The sequence below is a fragment of the Rana temporaria genome, chromosome 3 (assembly GCF_905171775.1).
Source record: "Rana temporaria chromosome 3, aRanTem1.1, whole genome shotgun sequence".
Lineage (NCBI taxonomy): Eukaryota > Metazoa > Chordata > Amphibia > Anura > Ranidae > Rana > Rana temporaria.
The window spans coordinates 121,209,680-121,228,975 of NC_053491.1; the positions used below are offsets into that span (position 1 = coordinate 121,209,680).

General features: G+C 44.0%; 1 protein-coding gene across 1 annotated transcript in view; it reads right to left on the minus strand.

Moving 5' to 3' along the window:
- Positions 1-16,653, minus strand: part of KIN (Kin17 DNA and RNA binding protein) — a 56,568-nt gene extending 39,915 nt beyond the window's left edge. The window contains exons 1-6 of the mRNA XM_040343348.1: positions 16,442-16,653; positions 12,012-12,106; positions 10,459-10,502; positions 8,784-8,906; positions 6,631-6,812; positions 358-406 (exon numbers count right to left, since the gene is read on the minus strand). Of these exons, the coding sequence (XP_040199282.1) occupies positions 358-406; positions 6,631-6,812; positions 8,784-8,906; positions 10,459-10,502; positions 12,012-12,106; positions 16,442-16,555 (607 nt within the window). The 5' untranslated portion in view covers positions 16,556-16,653. The remainder of the gene's footprint in view (positions 1-357; positions 407-6,630; positions 6,813-8,783; positions 8,907-10,458; positions 10,503-12,011; positions 12,107-16,441) is intronic.
- Between the last annotated feature and the right edge of the window lie 2,643 nt (positions 16,654-19,296).

Genomic DNA, 19,296 nt, shown 5'->3' on the forward strand with positions numbered 1-19,296 from the left:
ATAATGCGGACCTTCTTTCTTCAATGTCTGGGTGGAGCCACTCACTCAGAACTAGCATGCAGAGATAAGGACTTCTAAAATTGGCGAGAATAATATTTATTCCCAAGAATATTTGAGCGGTATCTGTCATTTGAAAAATAATCACGACTATTCCATCAAGCACTGAATATGCACAATGCCAATCTAGTACACAAAAATGTTGTTCATAATCATTTACATTGATCATTTCCATAGTGTAGATTAGAATGAAGCACAAATAGATTTATATCTTTTTTGTCAGGGGTAATAATATTGCATTCTATTGGTTAAAGCAAAGCACTAATGACATTGAGTGCGACAGGCAAATAGAAGACTTACTTTTCTCTTCCACACTTTCCCGATTTAATTCAGTAAACACAGGAGTTTCCTGAAAAATCAAGAAAACATAATTATTCCTGTCTATTATTATTATTATTATTATTATTATATTAGCACAATTAAAGCGGAGCTCCACCCTAAAGTGGAACTCCCGCTGATCGGAACCCTCCCCCCCTCCGGTGTCACATTTGACACCTTTCAGGGGGGTGCAGATACCTGTCTAAAGACAGGTATTTGCACCCACTTCCGGCCACACAGTCTCGGGTAAACTGCGGGCACAATGTCACAACCCCCCCCCCCCCCCCCCCCCCCCGTTGTGTTCTGGGAACACTCGGCTCCCAAAACACAGCAGGAGCCAATCGGCAGGCCTAGCGTGACTTGCGCATGCGCCGTAGGGTACTAGGCAGTGAAACCGGAGCGCTTCACTTCCTGGTTCCCTCGAGGATGGCGGGGGGCAGCAGAGCGACGAGCGATCGCTCCTTCTCTGCTGCAGACAGCGCTGGACTCCAGGACAGGTAAGTGTCCGAATATTAGAAGTCAGCAGCTGCAGTATTTGTAGCTGCTGGCTTTTAAAAAAAAAATATTTCAGCAGACATCCGCTTTAACAAAAACACCAACTCCAAGTAAGGTTGTCAAATCATTGTTCAGCAGACTGGCATGGGTATTTCACCTCAAAGTCTTATATAGATATTTATTTCATAAAATGCTAGTAAATGAGGACAATCAATAAAATCACACAATATATTCAGTTTGTTGAATGCAGTAAAGACAGTGGTTGCCATGAGATGTGTGAATTTTATTTCCTCATGTGGTGCGATGTCCCTTTCAGAGTAACGGGGAACCCGGCTTCATTTAACGTTGGCTGAAGGGCAGAACATTGCCAATTACATCACCAACAAGATGGGGTTTTGTACCACAGTAGACTCATATGCAACAGGCATGCCTCATGGTAATGTGTGTGTCTCATATTAATCTCAGGCCTTTCCATCTATCTGTTGCCATTTGCTAGAGTGCTTGTTTAAAGTGGAGCTCCAGTCCCCATAATCAATATATTTTTTTAAATGCTCCACTAGGATTGTTATAGCTTCTACTTTAAGATTTGCATAAGGTTATTAAAATGTGTTCCTTCTTTCTTTTAAATCAATAAAATCTTATCAGATCTCGGAAGCAGGCAGGGACCATCAAGCTTGTGAGCATCTGAAGCCCGTTTGTGTTTATTTCCGGGAATTGGTGCAGCTGGCTACCCAGGATGCACATCCCGATCTCGCGCCTGCGCAGTAATGACACTGTGCGACGCAATTTCTTCATTAAACAATTCCCACAGACTCCTGGGATAGATTACGCCAAAATCCCAGGAGCCCAACCAAATTGCCTTACGACGTCAGCACCGGAAGTTCCGCATACACAGATCTAAATAAAGGTATTTAGACATTATATAATATATTATATATATTTATATTATATCCTGCAGACATTATATAATATATTTATATTATATACTGCTTTAATTACACCCACAAGTATGGACATACCTGCGAGGGCATGCAAAGTGCCTCGCAAGTACTGTACAGACAACATTTTGAAGCCGCAGTATTAGGAGCTGAAGCTCAGAGCATAGCCCGCCCTGTTGCAGTGTGCCCCCGACACCCCCACTACACCCTAGAAGTGAAAAAAAATGTATTGCTTCACTTTAAGTACATTTTCATTTTACATACATGCTCTGGTCCCATTGTGTACTTAAAAGTGTGGTATGCATGTATATAATATTTTTCTTTTATCCATTGAATGTTAATTAGAAAAATAAAAAAATAAAAAAAAGTGTAAAACTCCACTTTTTTTATGAAAATATTAGATACATTTTTAATCAAAAATACCATATCAGGAAAAAGGAAGCTGGCACTGCGTATGTGGGTGTAAGGTCTACTGTCTTCTACAGGAAACAGCGTGCATTGCTCTTATACCTCAAGGTTAAGTGCATGCAAACCCAAAAACAAGATTTTATATACTGCAGCCCAGCAATCCTTAGATGTTGTAGATTTACTCGTATTTGTTTTTTTAGACTTTTTTTCACTTGGTGGTCCGGCCAGTAACACAATATTAGTCTAAGAGCAGGGTAAAATTTAGATGGATAAGTTTACCCGGCAGTTATACAGCGGAAGGTCAGCTCGGCTGCGCGAGATCACGTAACTATACATCATCTCGCGATTCAGCTAATAGGGGCGCAGGCGCGCGCCCCCTAGTCCCGACAGGCGATCGCTCGTTACAGGGCGAGAACCGGGAGCTGTGTGTGTAAACACACAGCTCCCGGTCCTGTCAGGGGGAGAAATGCCTGATCGTCTGTTCATACAATGTATGAACAAGCGATCTGTAATTTCCCCAAGTCAGTCCACCCCTCCTTCAGTTAGAACACACACAGGGAACATAATTAACCCCTTCCTTGCCCCCTAGTGTTAACCCCTTCCCTGCCAGTGGCATTTTTATAGTAATCAATGCATTTTAATATCACTGATCGCTATAAAAATGCCAATGGTCCCAAAAATGTGTCAAAGGTGTCCGCCATAAGGTCGCAGTACTGATACAAATCGCTGATCGCCACCATTACTAGTAGAAAAAAAAAATATTAATAAAAAATGCCATAAAACTATGCCCTATTTTGTAGACAGTACAACTTTTGGCAAACCAATCAACAAATGCGATTTTTTTTTACAAAAAATCTGTAGAAGAATACGTACTGGCCTAAACTGAGGGAAAAAAAAAACTTTTTTTTATATATTTTTGGGGATATTTATTACAGCAAAAAGTAAAAAAATATTAATTTTTTTCAAAATTGTCGCTCTATTTTTGTTTATAGCGCCAAAAAAAAAAAAAAAAACACGCAGAGGTGATCAAATACCAAACAAAAGAAAGCTCCATTTGTGGGGAAAAAAGGACGCCAATTTTGTTTGGGAGCCACGTCGCAGGACCGCGCAATTGTCAGTTAAAGCGACGCAGTGCCAAATCGCAAAAAGTGGCCCGGTCATTGATCAGCAATATGGTCTGGGGCTTAAGTGGTTAAAGGGGTTGTAAAGCTTTGTATTTTTTCACCTTAATGCATCAAGGTGAAAAAACACCTTGCACTCTCCGAACCCTCCCCTCCCCCGAGCCCACATTTTACTTACCTGAGCCCCGAATCTCCGTGGGCTCAATCCTGCGTTGCTTTCCCCCAGCTCTTCATTGGATGATTGATAGCAGCGCAGAGATTGGCTCCCGCTGCTATCAATCAAATCAATGATGCGGCTCGCCGGGGGGGTGGGACCGAGTGATACACTTGGCGGCTATGGCTGCCGACTGTATCACACAGGAGCGTGCCCGCAAGCAAACCCCTTTGGAAGAGCGCTTCCCAGAGGGGGGTTAGCTCTTGTGGGAATGAGCCGAGACATCAGCCGAGGGACCCCAGAAGACGTGGATCGGGGCCCACTCTGTGCAAAACAAACTGCACAGTGAAGGAAAGTATGGTATGCTTGTTAATTTATACTTTTTAAATTAAACCTTTACAAACCCTTTAAGATGGATTTTACGTAGATGACTAACAAATTGAAGCCCAACTGATGACAATTTTTAAGCAGTTAAGGAAACAGGTTATTTTCTGTTTTGGATACCTACCTTCTTCTGCGATGTCCTCATTGATGAAGGATCCCGTCACTGATGTGCACGAGTGTCAATCAGAGCCAGTGAGGAGGGAGTTGGGTTGAGCCTCACTCCGTGTGTCTTATGGACACACAAAGCAGGGTTCAGGAGCGAGCACACACGAGTGCCCCCATAGCAGGCCTTTTTCTATGAGGGAACTCATTAGGGAGGGGGTGGAGCCAGAAGGGCTGGTGGAGGAGAAGAGGAGGATCAGGGCTGCTCTGTGTAAAAACATTGCATAGAGCAGGCAAGTATAACACGTTGGCTTTTTTTTAAAGGAAAAAGAAAAGAAATGGGGACTTTACAATTACTAAACAAGCTTGTCTTAATTTAGTGCAAATTAAAAAAGTATTACTGACTGTGTGGAGCGATTAAGACCATTTGATATAACATATAAATAAGATAACTTTTCTCACTGTATACCTTATAATTAGCAGTAGGAGTACTCTGCTCTGTACAAACGTTGGGTATAGTAATCATTTCTGATAAACAAAGATATATATAGTGCCTTGCGAAAGTATTCGGCCCCCTTGAACTTTGCGACCTTTTGCCACATTTCAGGCTTCAAACATAAAGATATAAAATTGTCATTTGTTTTGAAGAATCAACAACAAGTGGGACACAATCATGAAGTGGAACGAAATTTATTGGATAGTTCAAACTTTTTTAACAAATAAAAAACTGAAAAATTGGGCGTGCAAAATTATTTAGCCCCTTTACTTTCAGTGCAGCAAACTCTCTCCAGAAGTTCAGTGAGGATCTCTGAATGATCCAATGTTGACCTAAATGACTAATGATTAAGGATGAGCTCTGGCGTGTTCGCATAGAACACGCCAGAGCCCGCCAGGAAGTGTGCTCCGCGCTGTGCTAATCACAGCCAGGGAGACATTGTCCCAATGCTCGGCTGCAGGGATTGTGAAATGTCTCCCTGGCTGTGATTAGCCTGGCGGGCTCTGCACATGTTCTATGCGAACATGCCAGAGCTCATCCTTACTAATGATAAATAGAATCCACCTGTGTGTAATCAAGTCTCTGTATAAATGCACCTGCACTGTGATTGTCTCAGAGGTCCGTTTAAAGTGCAGAGAGCATCATGAAGAACAAGGAACACACCAGTCAGGTCCGAGATACTGTTGTGGAGAAGTTTAAAGCCGGATTTGGATACAAAAAGATTTCCCAAGCTTTAAACATCCCAAGGAGCACTGTGCAAGCGATAATTTTGAAATGGGAGTATCAGACCACTGCAAATCTACGAAGACCTGGCCGTCCCTCTAAACTTTCAGCTCATACAAGAAGAAGACTGATCAGAGATGCAGCCAAGAGGCCCATGATCACTCTGGATGAACTGCAGAGATCTACAGCTGAGGTGGGAGACTCTGTCCATAGGACAACAATCAGTCGTATACTGCACAAATCTGGTCTTTATGGAAGAGTGGCAAGAAGAAAGCCATTTCTTAAAGATATCCATAAAAAGTGTCATTTAAAGTTTGCCACAAGCCATCTGGGAGACACACCAAACATGTGGAAGAAGGTGCTCTGGTCAGATGAAACCAAAATCGAACTTTTTGGCAATAATGCAAAAGTTATGTTTGGCGTAAAAGCAACACAGCTCATCACCCTGAACACACCATCCCCACTGTGAAACATGGTGGTGGCAGCATCATGGTTTGGGCCTGCTTTTCTTCAGCAGGGACAGGGAAGATGGTTAAAATTGATGGGAAGATGGATGGAGCCAAATACAGGACCATTCTGGAAGAAAACCGGAGCCAAATACAGGACCATTCTGGAAGAAAACCTGATGGAGTCTGCAAAAGACCTGAGACTGGGACAGAGATTTGTCTTCCAACAAGACAATGATCCAAAACATAAAGCAAAATCTACAATGGAATGGTTCACAAATAAAGATATCCAGGTGTTAGAATGGCCAAGTCAAAGTCCAGACCTGAATCCAATCGAGAATCTGTGGAAAGAACTGAAAACTGCTGTTCACAAACACTCTCCATCCAACCTCACTGAGCTCGAGCTGTTTTGCAAGGAGGAATGGGCAAAAATGTCAGTCTCTCGATGTGCAAAACTGATAGCGACATACCCCAAGCGACTTACAGCTGTAATCGCAGCAAAAGGTGGCGCTACAAAGTATTAACTTAAGGGGGCTGAATAATTTTGCACGCCCAATTTCAGTTTTTTTTTTTTTTTTAAAGTTTGAAATATCCAATCAATTTCATTCCACTTCATGATTGTGTCCCACTTTAGATTCTTCAAAAAAAAAATTACAGTTTTATATCTTTATGTTTGAAGCCTGAAATGTGGCAAAAGGTCGCAAAGTTCAAGGGGGCCGAATACTTTCGCAAGGCACTATAATATATATTATATATATATATATATATATATATATCTTGATATGGTTTACTGATTTACCTTACTGTTCCAATCACTCGAATATGCAAATGGCTCTGTGAAAATTATAAAACATGCCATAGCATCCTTGGAAATTGTGCCCCTTTGCTCACACAACGTCAAAATGTTTTGTTTGAACATTTTAAAAAAATATAAAAACTTTCTTATAAAAAAATAAAAATGCTTTATTCTTGTAAACTCGGCCCTTACCGGCTCCGCTTCACCTTTGCCCCTTCTAACTTGCTCCTCGATAAATTTTGCAGTTTTCTCTTCATCATCGAGATCCTGTTTCTTCTTTTTCTCTAGCTCCTGCTGTCTCTTGATTGTTTCTGGATCCCGGTCTATGTACTGAATGTACCAGCCCTTAGGGGTTTCATCAACTTTACATAAACCTAAAAAGATGTTCGATATAAAATAACTGATCAGGCAAAATTAATATGCTGCAATAATGCAAAGTACCGGAAAGCACACTCACATAATACCTTTATCAAATACTTATGAGAGATGAAGCTAAAAGAATTTTACACATAGATGGCAAAAATAAAATTTGAAAAGTTAATAAGAATTAACCACTTCCCGACCAAGGACGTCATATGACGTCCTGGACTTTCAGTGGGGATATCTGAATGATGCCTGCAGCTACAGGCATCATTCAGATATCCATCTCTTCAGCCGGCAAATCCCTGCACCATAAAAACGATCATAGCGGCGGTTCCGCCGCTTGATCGTTCTTATAGGCGGCGGGAGGGGACGGCCCCCCCCCCCTCCCGCCACCATCCGGTGCTTCTCCGGGCTCTCCGTTGCCATCGGAGACCTGGAGAAACGATCCGCCGGCATCCGATGGAAACCATAGAGTAGACTGGTGACCAGATGGTCACCAGTCGTCTCTATGATCGTCGGAGGCCCGGGCGCGATGTTATGACGTCACGCCCGGGTCCTGGAATGTAAACACAGCCGCAATCGCGGCTGAAAGCATTAGATCGGTAAAAAAAAATTCACGATCGAATGCTTTCCAGCCTGGAGGAGAGATGTGGGGTCTTATTGACCCTGCATCTCTCCATAAAGAGTACCTGTCAAACATTCCTATTACAAGGGATGTTTACATTCCTTGTAATAGGAATAAGAGTGATCAAAAAAAAAAGACAAAAAAAAGTGTGAAAATAAAAGAAATCGAGTAAAAAAAAAAAAAAAAAAATTTTAAACGCCCCTATACCCGGTAGCTCGCGTTTAGAAGCGAACACACATGCAAGTCCCGCCCACATATGTAAACGCCGTTCAAACCACACATGTGAGGTATCGCCACGTGCGTTAGAGCGCCAGCAACAATTCTAGCACTAGACCTACTCTGTAACTCTAAATTTGTAACTTGTAAAAAAAAAAAAAAAAGCGACGCCTATGGAGATTTTTAAGTACTGACGTTTGGCGCCATTCCATGAGTGTGCGCAATTTTAAAGCGTGACATGTTAGGTATCTATTTACTCGGCGTAACTTCATCTTTCACATTATACAAAAAAATTGGGCTAACTTTACCGTTTTGTTATTTTTTAATTCACAAAACGTTTTTTTCCCCAAAAAAAAGGCGTTTGAAAAATTATTGCGCAAATACTGTGCGAGATAAAAAGTTGCAATGGCCGGCATTTTATTCCCTAGGGTGTCTGCTAAAAAAACATATATATAGTGTTTGGGGGTTCTGAGTAATTTTCTAACAAAAAAAAAATATGATTTATGCATGTAGGAGAGAAGTGCCAAAATAGGCCCGGTATGGAAGTGGTTAAATATTGTTTTTTTTTATTTTCTCAGGGAGCAGGTGCCTAGTTTTGACAGGTACCCGCACCAACTTCTGCCGAAATTCCCTAACAGCCAGCTTCCCACATCCAAATGGCTGCACCAGGGATTTGAAGACCGACGAAGAACCGGCTCAGGTGAGGACAGAGCTGGATCCCTGAACTGGGACACGCATGATTATTATCCACCTTACCTTAGGTGGATGCGATATGACATACAAACAAATACATTTATATGACGCACTCTGGATAAGGCTATGAAACTATATAGTTAAAAATAGTTGTGAATAAGTCACGTAGGAGAGGAATGCCAGAATTGGCTTGGGCTGGAAGTGGTTAAAACTCAGCAACTACAGTATATGCTTTTCTAGAGTAAAGATTTTAAAGAACATTCGCAACTTAAAATAGCTTGAATAAATCACCAATCATACTGCTATGAACATTGTGAACACTGCACAGTGAATCTTGGCTTAGAACTTCATTAGTCATTTCTTTATCATTCAATTATTTGAAAGGTCAGATGTTTAAATTGACTGTATATGTACTAGATCAAACACATAAAAAGAACAAAACAATTACCTTCTCTGCCCAGCCATTTTGTGAAGTCTGTCAGTGTCTCCCACTGTGTGGCATTCATGTGTACATGCTCTCGATAATTGATGTACTCATTGTACACAATGTTATTGTGAACACGTTTAGTACCTGTTGAAGTTAGAACACAAAAGATAAGCCCACACAGGGAAACAAATACTATACATCTCACAACAAACCTATTCTATTAGTTTAAAGTGGAGCCCTGTCTGGGAAAAAAATTATATACAAAGTCAGCAGTTATAAATACTGTAGCTGCTGACTTTTAATATAAAGACACTTACCTGCCTAGGGATCCCTCCCCCCAAAAAAGTGCCAAATGTGGCAGTAGAGGGTGCAAACAAGTGGAACGTCCCTTTTGGGTGGAGCTACACTTTAATATTCTAGTGTAAAGTAGCATGTGAGAACTGCCTTAGCTCCACCTTCCTGTGACAAGCACAGATGATGTTCCTTCTTCATTGGGCAAAACAACCAACATAAGGTGTACACTGAGAAAGCGCTGCATGTAGATTCAATAAAACCTAAAGCCGGCTACATATGGGGCGAATGTCGGGAGACATTTGCTGCCTCAAAAAAAAAAAAACATAACGGCCGACATTCAGCTCGTTTGTATGTCAGTCTGTTGACAGAAGTCTGGACGTGCATGCTGGAAAACCAGCAGATGACCGAGTCCCGATCAGTGCTCTCAGCCAATGGCAGAGAGCGCTGATCAGAGTGTTCTGGCGGGGGGGGGGGGGCATCCCCATCAGAACACAATAGCTCAGCGGGGGAGATCGCTATACTAACTTCATAGTTAGTATAGAGCAGGGGTCTCCAAACTTTTCAAAAAAAGGGCCAGGTTTATTGTCCTTTAGACTTTAGGAGGGCCGGATTGTGGCCAGCAGAGGCTGAATATGTCCCGGGCCCGGCATCTGTGAAAATCAATATGGCCTCAGGGTTGGTGGTCAATAAGAGGAGGAGTAGTGCTCCTATTAGTAGGAGAAATGGTATCCCATCATTGGTATCGGTGGAAGAAATAGTGCCCCATTGTTGGTGTCAGTCTGAGGAATAGCGCCCCAAGGGCCGGATAAAGGCTAGCAAAGGGCCACACCTGGCCCTTGGGTCGCAGTTTGGAGACCCCTGGTATAGAGGCTCCGACCGGAGCCGATAGTTTTTTTTCCATTCAACTCAGCAGAAAAACAAATAGTGTGTACAAAGCTTAAGGCTCCATTCACAGCTAGGTGATTTGAATTGCGGGCAGGATTGCTGCGATTCCAAATTGCTGCAAAAAGCGGCACACATTTGCGATGCCATTACTTCTTAATGGCACCCCAATTGCGATGCGATTTTGGCGAGAAAAAACATGCTGCAATCACGGCAAATTCCAATGCGCTGCGATGGCATTGCAAACGTGTCCCGCATTTTGTCATGATTTGGAATCGCGGGAGAATCAGCGATTTCGCCCACGCTTCAAATCACCTAAATGTGAATGGGGCCTGATAAGTAGAGGGTGGAAAATCAGCTTCACCTCCCATTCAAGCTGTGCTGAGTGCAGTCAGTCAGGAGGAGCATGAGCAGCAAATGTTTACCTAGACTTTTATAATTAGCAACATTAAAGGCAGAATCGTATTAGCCTGGAATAACGTGGGACTTCCTAAGAAATAATAGATACAGGCTCACTCACCAAATCGCCGACTCAGCAACTCCAAAAATTCGTTCTTAAATTCGCTTAAAAAACAAAAATAAAAAAAATGTTAAACATTTTTCCAATTAACAGTTTTTTTTAGTAGTTAATGCAAACATTGCTTAGAGCAACTAGATTTACATTAAAAGTGTTTCTTTCATTAAAAACACCATTGAAAGTCTTGTCAGGCAATGAATATAAAATAGTAATACATAAAAATATAAAAAATTAGGGTTGCACAGATAACTTAAAAAAAAAAAAAAAAAAAATCGGCAAGTACAAATACTGTTACTTGTGCTCAAGTACTCATTGATACCGATTCCTTTGCGGTGCAGTTTGAGCCCATGAATGGGCTCAAATCATACTGCAAACAATCGCATGTGATTTGAACAGAAATGCGCTGCGATTCTTATCGCATCATGTTTTTGCACAGTAAAAAGAAACATTTGAGTCCAAATACATTTGTATCACGATTTAACACATTTGATATTATGTATTTTTCCTCTGTAATCCAAAGGGTATCTTTTTTTTTTGTTTATATATAAATATGTGACAAGCAGCAGTGAACTAAAAGCTCCTTCCGCTGAGGTTTCCTGGGAAAGGGCTAAGTCACATGACAGCTATATATGGATTATGAAAAAAGATACCGTATTTGCCGGCGTATAAGACGACCCCCTAATTTTCCAGCTAAAATGTTGGTTTTGGGATATACTCGCTGTAAAAGACGACCCCCTTCCCCCTCACTGTGCCATTGCATGCCTCACTTCAACAATCTCCATACCCAAGGGCCCTTTTCACACGTACGGACCGTATGTCCGCATTTTCATCCGTCCGTTGCGGATGAAAACGGGACATACATGGGTCCCTATGTGATTACGGGTGTCAGCGGATGACCATCCACTGACACCCGTAATTGTCCGCCTCTGCAAAGAACCGCATTTGCGGACGGAAGAAAATCCTATTTTTCTTCCATCTGCCGGATCGGATGAACACGGACATACGATCTGTGTTCATCCGATCCCCCATAGGGGAGAGCGGAGGAAAGACATGACGGTCCCTGCACAGTGTGCGGGGACCGCCCTGTCAGCTCAGCGGGGATTTTACGGAGGATCCCCGCTGAGCTTTTGAGGACACACGGAGCGGATCATTACTGATCCGCCTGTGTGAAAGGGCCCTTACCCCTGGCAGAGTCAGTCAGACTGCGGGCATTCATTGTTCAAAAGCCGCGCCTCCTCCTCACGCTGTTCTGTGATAGGCGGAACACTCAGTTTCCCAGCAGAGCCTATTATGGAACAGTACAAGGAGGAGGCGCGGCTTCTGAACAATGGACGCCCGCAGTCTGACTGACTCTGCATACGGCGTAGAAGACAACCCCCGATTTTTGAAGCATATTTTTAAGTATAAAAGGTCATCTTATACGGCGGAAAATACGGTACTTAGATTTTTTTTTTTTAATAAATGACAGTGCCATCATCCATATACAGCAATAGAAGGGACAATGTAAACAGTGTGCATCACTTTACTGTAACATTTTTGAAACAAATGATACTCACTCTGAAAAATAATCCATGAACTGATCTGGATTCTCTGAAGCAAGCAGTAGCTGCCTCTGGTGAGACTCTGACAAGCAGTGACATTTGAAGCCATTCTTCAATGGAGGGAAAAAAAAAAAAAAAAAACAGCATGTTAAATATGGAATCACATCTTTTTTAAATGATCTAAAATGCAACAAAGAACACTGTTCAAATACAAGAAAATTTTTTTTTTTTGTTGTGAAATTCACATAAATATTTTGGTAAAGCGGAGTTCCAGACATTTTTGTGTTTATTAAAAAGGCAGCAGCTACAAAAAGTAGTCCCACAGTCCAGCAATGCGTGCGCCCGAACCCTCAGCTCTCTCCCTCTTCTCTCCCTGGTGCCAGCATTGCAAGTGTGGGCACCCAGCTGTGGCGGCTTGCAACTTCACAGCCAGGTGCGCACGGTGCCTCCTCAATCGCCAGGTAATCTTCAGGGACCTGTCACGTGTCCCACAAAATTGTGGGGAGAGGAGAACTTCCTGCTCCCTTCCATAGGTACAAATTGAAAATGGAGGTTTACAGCCTCTTCAAGTCCAATTCACAAACGGACCAAAGTGTTAAAAAGCGTGCAATACCACCAGGGTTTTGCTGGCAGTATCACATGCGGTATTTGTCAAAAAACAACTTTGGGGTCGGGGGGCCTTCCAAGCTGTTTTTTGACAGATAGCTTGGTGCTAAGCAGCAAGTTGGAAAGCAAGGTCGCAAACACATCCTTAACTGATGGACTCATCAGCTGTCCGCTTCCCTGCTGACTGAAAAAATAATAAAAAAAAAAGCAGACAATTAGGAATTATGAAAAAAAAAATAGTATGGGGTTCCCCCCCCTATAGATTTTAAGGGGAAACTCATGGCAAGAAAAAAAAAACGGTGTGAGGTTCAGAGCATGCAGTGCAGCCCAGCAGGTCAGGCGGGCGGGGGGGGGGGGGCAAGCAAGTGCCCCTACCCTCCTTTCTGAACCATATCAGGCCACGTGCCCTCAACATGGGGGGTAGGTGTTTTGCCCCTCCACCACAAAGACCCTTGTCCCCATGTTGATAGGGACAAGGGCTGCTTCTCAACAACACTGGCGGTGGTTGTGGGGGTCTGCAGGCAGGGGGATCAGAATCTGGGGCACCCCCCCATGTGAACGAGTATAGGGTACATTGTACCCAGCCACCAAAAAAAAAAGAAAAGAAGGGGAAGTGTAGTGTTACAGAAAACCGTGTTTTGTATTAAAAATCATGTCCTCTTTCTTGACTCTCTCCTTCCTCCGTTGCGTCAGCTCCCCTGTCTGCCATTTCTTATAAAGCCAGGGGTGTGGCCATCCAGTGACGTCACTTGGAGATCCCAGCCCTTGTGACATCACATGACGACACAAGGGGCGGGATCTCCGAGTGACTTCTCGTTCATACTTTTTAATTGTCTTTTTTACAGCTGTGAGAGGGGAAGCCTGCTGACGAGTCAACAGTTAAAGAGGAAGTAAACCCTGATGGGTTTCACTTCCTATTTATTTCCCTGCAAAGGTAAAGCATAATGGGCTAGTATGCAACGCATACTAGCCCATTATGTGCCACTTACCTGAAACAGAAGCCTGCATTGTCACCACTGTCCCCTGTTCCATGAAGCTGCCATCTATCACCCTCTTCCTTCCGGGCATTGCGGCTCCGGGTGCTGTGATTGGCCGGAGCCGCGATGACGTCACTCCCACGCATGCGCGCAGGACTTGCCAGTCACGGCACGATCTCCTTTAGAAACATTTACAACCATTTTAAGGACGTGGCGGCTGGCTTCCCAGCAACGCGGTAAATTACCACTAAATCTAACAAATACATCATGCAGTATTTAACTACAAATTCTTAGTGAATTAAACACTTACCCAATTGTTACCGCATGCCGTATTTTATCACATAAGATTGTTATTTAACTCTTAGTTAATCTCACACGGGCTAGTCAGGAGAGTGACGATTGTTTTACTCCTCTTTCTAAACCAGGGCTCGACAAACCCCAGGCGCCAGGTCGCATTTACGACTAGAATTAGCGACCTGGCGCACCATAGCTGGGGTATCCTGTCTCCGTGCGCCTCAGAGCGATAGCTTTGGGCCGTGCTGGCCGGTATATGAGGCCGCGGACTTCTGCTGTCCTATGCTTCCTTCTAGTGCCCCCTTGTGGTGGCTGTTGGTATTACAAGACAACCAGCAATGCTAATGGAGCTTCCCCTGCCTGTTTTCACTGTCCACCCATCTCCTTTCCTTAGAACCCCCAAACACACACACACACACACACACACACACACACATACACTATATATATATATATATACACATACACATACACACACACACACACACACACAATATATTTTTTAACTACTTCCAGACCCGCGTATTGTAAATGTACGTCCTCTTTTTAAACATGGATATCTCAGTAACGGCAGCAGCTGCTGCCACAACTGAGATATCCATGTTTTCAGCGGGCGGCCGTGTAAACGATAACGGCGGTCTCCGCGGCGGATTCGCCGTTATCGGTGGCGGGAGAGGGGCCCCCCCCCCTCCCGCCGCTTTTCCGCGCCCTCCGCCGCTTACCGGAGCCGTCGGTAGCGGCGGAGGAGATCCGATGCTGCCGCCTGGAGAGTGAGGACTTGAGTGAGGGCAAGATGGCCCCCACCCGTCCTCATAGCTCTGCTGGGCGGAAGTGACGTCAAAACGTCAGTCCCGCCCAGCCTCTTAAAGAGACAATTTTTTTTTTGTCATTTTTTTAAATGACAAATTTCTTTTTTTTTTTTTTGCATTTAAGCCTAAATATGAGATCTGAGGTCTTTTTGACCCCAGATCTCATATTTAAGAGGACCTGTCATGCTTTTTTTCTATTACAAGGGATGTTTACATTCCTTGTAATAGGAATAAAAGTGATAATTTTTTTTTTTTTTTATATTTTAGTGTAAAAAATAATAAAATCAAGAAAATTAAATAAGAAAACAAAAAAAAATTTTTTTTAAAGCGCCCCGTCCTGACGAGCTCGCGCGCATACGCGAGTAGCGCCCGCATATGAAAACGGTGTTCAAATCACACAAGTGAGGTATCGCCGCGATCGTTAGAGCGAGAGCAATAATTATAGCCTTAGAGCTACTCTGTAGCTCAAAAAATGCAACTTATAGAATTTTTTAAACGTCGCCTATCTAGATTTTTAAGGGTAAAAGTTTGACGCCATGCCACGAGCGGGCGCAATTTTAAAGCGTGACATGTTGGGTATCATTTTACTCGGCGTAACATTATCTTTCACAATATATAAAAAAATTGGGCCAAATTTATTGTTGTCTTATTTTTTAATTCAAAAAAGTGAATTTTTTCGAAAAAAAGTGCGCTTGTAAGACTGCTGCGCAAATACGGTGTGACAAAAAGTATTGCGATGACCGCCATTTTATTCTCTAGGGTGTTAGAAAAAAATAAAATATAATGTTTGGGGGTTTTAAGTAATTTTCTAGCAGAAAAAACTGTTTTAGTCTTGCAAACACCAAATCTGAAAAACACCCAAGGTCTTTAAGTGGTTAAACACACACATTTTTTATTTTAACACCCTAGAGAATAAAATGGTGGTCGTTGCAATTCTTTCCATCACACCGTATTTGCGCAGCGGTCTTACAAGCGCACTTTTTTGGGGAAAAATACACTTTTTAAATTCTAAAATAAAAACAGTAAAGTTAGCCCAATTTTTTTTTAGATCGTGAAAGATAATGTTACTTCGAGTAAATTGATACCCAACATGTCACGCTTCTAAATTGCGTCCGGTCGTGGAATGGCAACAAACTTTTACCCTTTAAAATCTCGATAGGCGACGTTTAAAAAAAAAATTCTACAGGTTGAATGTTTTGAGTTCTAGGGTTAGAATTATTTCTCCCACTCTACCAATCGCGGCGATACCTCACATGTGTGGTTTGAACACCGCTTTCATATGCGGGAGCTACTCACGTATGCGTTCGCTTCTGCACACGAGCTCAGCGGGACGAGGCGCGTTCCTGGCTCCTTACTTTTTTAGCTGGCTCCTAGATTCTAAGCAAGTTTGTCAAGCCCTGTACTAAACAAATCTTAAAGGCGCTATTTAAAAAAAAACCTGTTTACACTGATGGAAGCATCTGGGGAGCGGTAATGCTACATGTCAGATTAATGTTGGCACAACCATGTAAACAACACTGCCCACTACAATGTGTAACACAAAACGCAGATGAATCGCCTCTTGTGACGCTTATGTACACTGAGCATGAGGATTTCCATAGACTTTCATTACACCCAGCCATGTTGTGCCCACAACACACAATGCGATCGCTCCTCTATGACAAGCTATATGAGGGTCGGTAGGTGGTCGTAGGGCATTTCCTGTATACAGATCTCGGCACCAAGGAATGAGTAATACATGGGCCCGGCATGTCCTCACCTCGTCCCGGCACTGTTTCTGGCACATCTGGCAGTACCATCGCAGCTTCTGTAGACCCTTCGATTTAATGCGATTGGCGATCGCCTTTGGGGAGAGAAAATCCGCCTTCCCCATCTCGACCACACTACCAGCCGGTGTCCGATCCCAGGACCTGACGTAACATGTGATTTCCTGGCGTCACCGCGCACAGAACGGGCTGCGAACAGAGGAACGTCCCCTCTCTTCCGCCCTGCTCTAGTGCATATGTAGCGGCCATGTTTAAAATGGGCAATAATAAATCTAGGGCTGTGTGTATTGTTTTTTTATCATTATTATTATTCATATTAGGTACAGATTAATAAAGAACATCTGCATATTGAGGCAATGCGTTATATTTTGAAGATGTGCAAATACATTGCAGCAAAAAGCAGAGACTTCAATGATAAATAATTTTCCCACTTGCAAAGCTGATTCTGTACACTGCTTGTTCTGTATGCTGGGTGTAATTCTCAGTATTAGCTAGATTCAGTAACATTGCCGCAACTTTGCGGTGGCGTAGCTTAAGGAATTTAAGCTACGCCGCCGTAAGTTAGCGAGGCAAGTACATGATTCACAATGTACTTGCCTGCTAAGTTACGGCGGCGTAGCCTAAAGCGGCAGGCGTAAGGGCTCCTAATTCAAATGTGTTTGAGGGGGGCGTGTTTTATGTTAAAGCGGGGGTTCACCCTATCGACAGGAAAAAAAAAATTTTTTTTTCTTTTACCTTTAAATCAGGCACTGTAGCGCGAGCTACAGTATGCCTGTCCCGAATTTTTTCCCCCCATACTCACCTTGTAGTCGTCCATCGAAGATACCGGGGAATGGGCGTGCCTCTGGAGACGGAGGATGATTGACGGCCGGCTCTGGCGCGTCACGCTTCTCCGGAAATAGCCGAAATAGGCTTGGTCTTCACGACGCGTGCGCATAGCCTGTGCGCACGCGCCGTGAAGAGCCGAGACCTACTCCGGCTGTCTTCGGGGAGAGTGACGTGCCAGGGCCGGCCGTCAATCATCCTCCCTCTCCATAGGCACGCCCATTCCCCGCGGGAGCCGGAATCTACGATGGACGACTACGAGGTGAGTACGGGGTTAAAAAAATCGGGACAGGCATACTGTAGCTCGCGCTACAATGCCTGTCTCGATGGTAACATCATGGGATTGTGGGTGAACTACCGCTTTAATAGTGCTTGACCTTACGTTTTTTTACGTTTTTTCCGAACTGCGCATGCCCCGGGCGCCTACATTTCCCAGCGTGCATTGTGGCTAAGTACGCCGCACGGGCCTATTGATTTTGACGTGGACGTAAACTACGTAAATCCCGACTTAACATTACTATTCCAACTAGTGCCTAGCTCTAACTTTAGGCGGCCTATCTCTTACGTAACCGGCGTAAAAGTACTGCGTCGGCCGGGCGTACGTTTGTGAATCGGCGTATCTACTCATTTACATATTATACGCCGACCGCAATGGAAGCGCCACCTAGCGGCCATCAGAAATATTGCAATCTAAGATAGGACGGCGCAAGCCGTCGTATCTTAGATATGTTTAAGTGTATCTCTGTTTGAGCATACGCTTAAACATAAGTCGGCGTAGATTCTGAGTTAGGTCGGCTTATCTACTGATAAGCCGGCCTAACTCTTACTGAATCTACCTATATCTCTTCTCAGGTTTAAAGAGGAATTAAAGGGGGGGGGGCAAATAACCTGCAAGAGAAAGGCATAATGAGCTAGTATGCATAGCATACTAGCTCATTATGTGGCACTTACCTGAGATCGCAGCCCCCCAAAGTCCTCCTCATCCCCCTCCGCCGCCATGTCCCCTCACATCTTCTTCCTGTTATCGGCACTCCAGCGCTGTGAATGGCCGAAGTGGCAATGACGTCACTCCCGCGCATGCGTGCAGGGCCGGAAGGTCCCCGCGCATGCGCCAAAATACGGCATTAACCCAAAAAATGCCATTAGCAAAAGCAACGCTCTCAGTCCGCCTGCACGGAAAAACGGCATTAACCCAAATAATGCCATTAGCAAAAGCAGCACTCTCAGTGCACCTGCGCCGTTGTCTATGGTGCACATGCGCCATAGTCATCGGCGCTTGTCATTTTAGTAAACTGTGCAGGTTTAGGAGATATTTCTTGCACCGGTCTTTCCCAGTGACGTACGAGGGTGCGTCAGAGGGGGCGGGGTCACGTGATGGGTGGCCGCTTCCCCTATATAAGAAATGTCACAGCTCCAGCGCATTATTCCGCTGGGCTGTGTCCAGCGGAGAGAGGAGCTGCCTGCTGCGCTCTGGACGGATGGATCTTCTCATCGCTGGACCGGGCCGATGATCACCCGTCGCTGGAGAGATCATTCGTCGCTGGATAGAAGACCACGTTGGAGCGGGGGGCCGGGCCGAGAGTGGATTCACATCGCTGGATTTTTTTTTATTATTATTATTAATAAAGGATTTTTTTCTACGGTGTCTGTGTGTTTTCTTTTTAACTATTTACACTTCCTTCGTGAAATGGTAGAGGTACAGTGTACCCCATTACCAATTCAAATAGGGGGGGCAGGATCTGGGGGTCCCCTTTGTTAAAGGGGTCTTCCAGATTCTGATAAGCCCCCCGCCCGCAGACCCCCACAACCACCGGGCAAGGGTTGTGGGGATGAGGCCCTTGTCCCCATCAACATGGGGACATCCTCCCCATGTTGAGGGCATGTGGCCTGGTGCGGTTCAGGAGAGGGGGGGCGCACTCTGTCCCCCCCTCTTTTCTGCGGCCGGCCAGGTTAACGTGCTCGGATAAGGGTCTGGTGTGGATTTTTGGGGGAACTCCATGCCATTTTTTTTTTAAATTTGGGG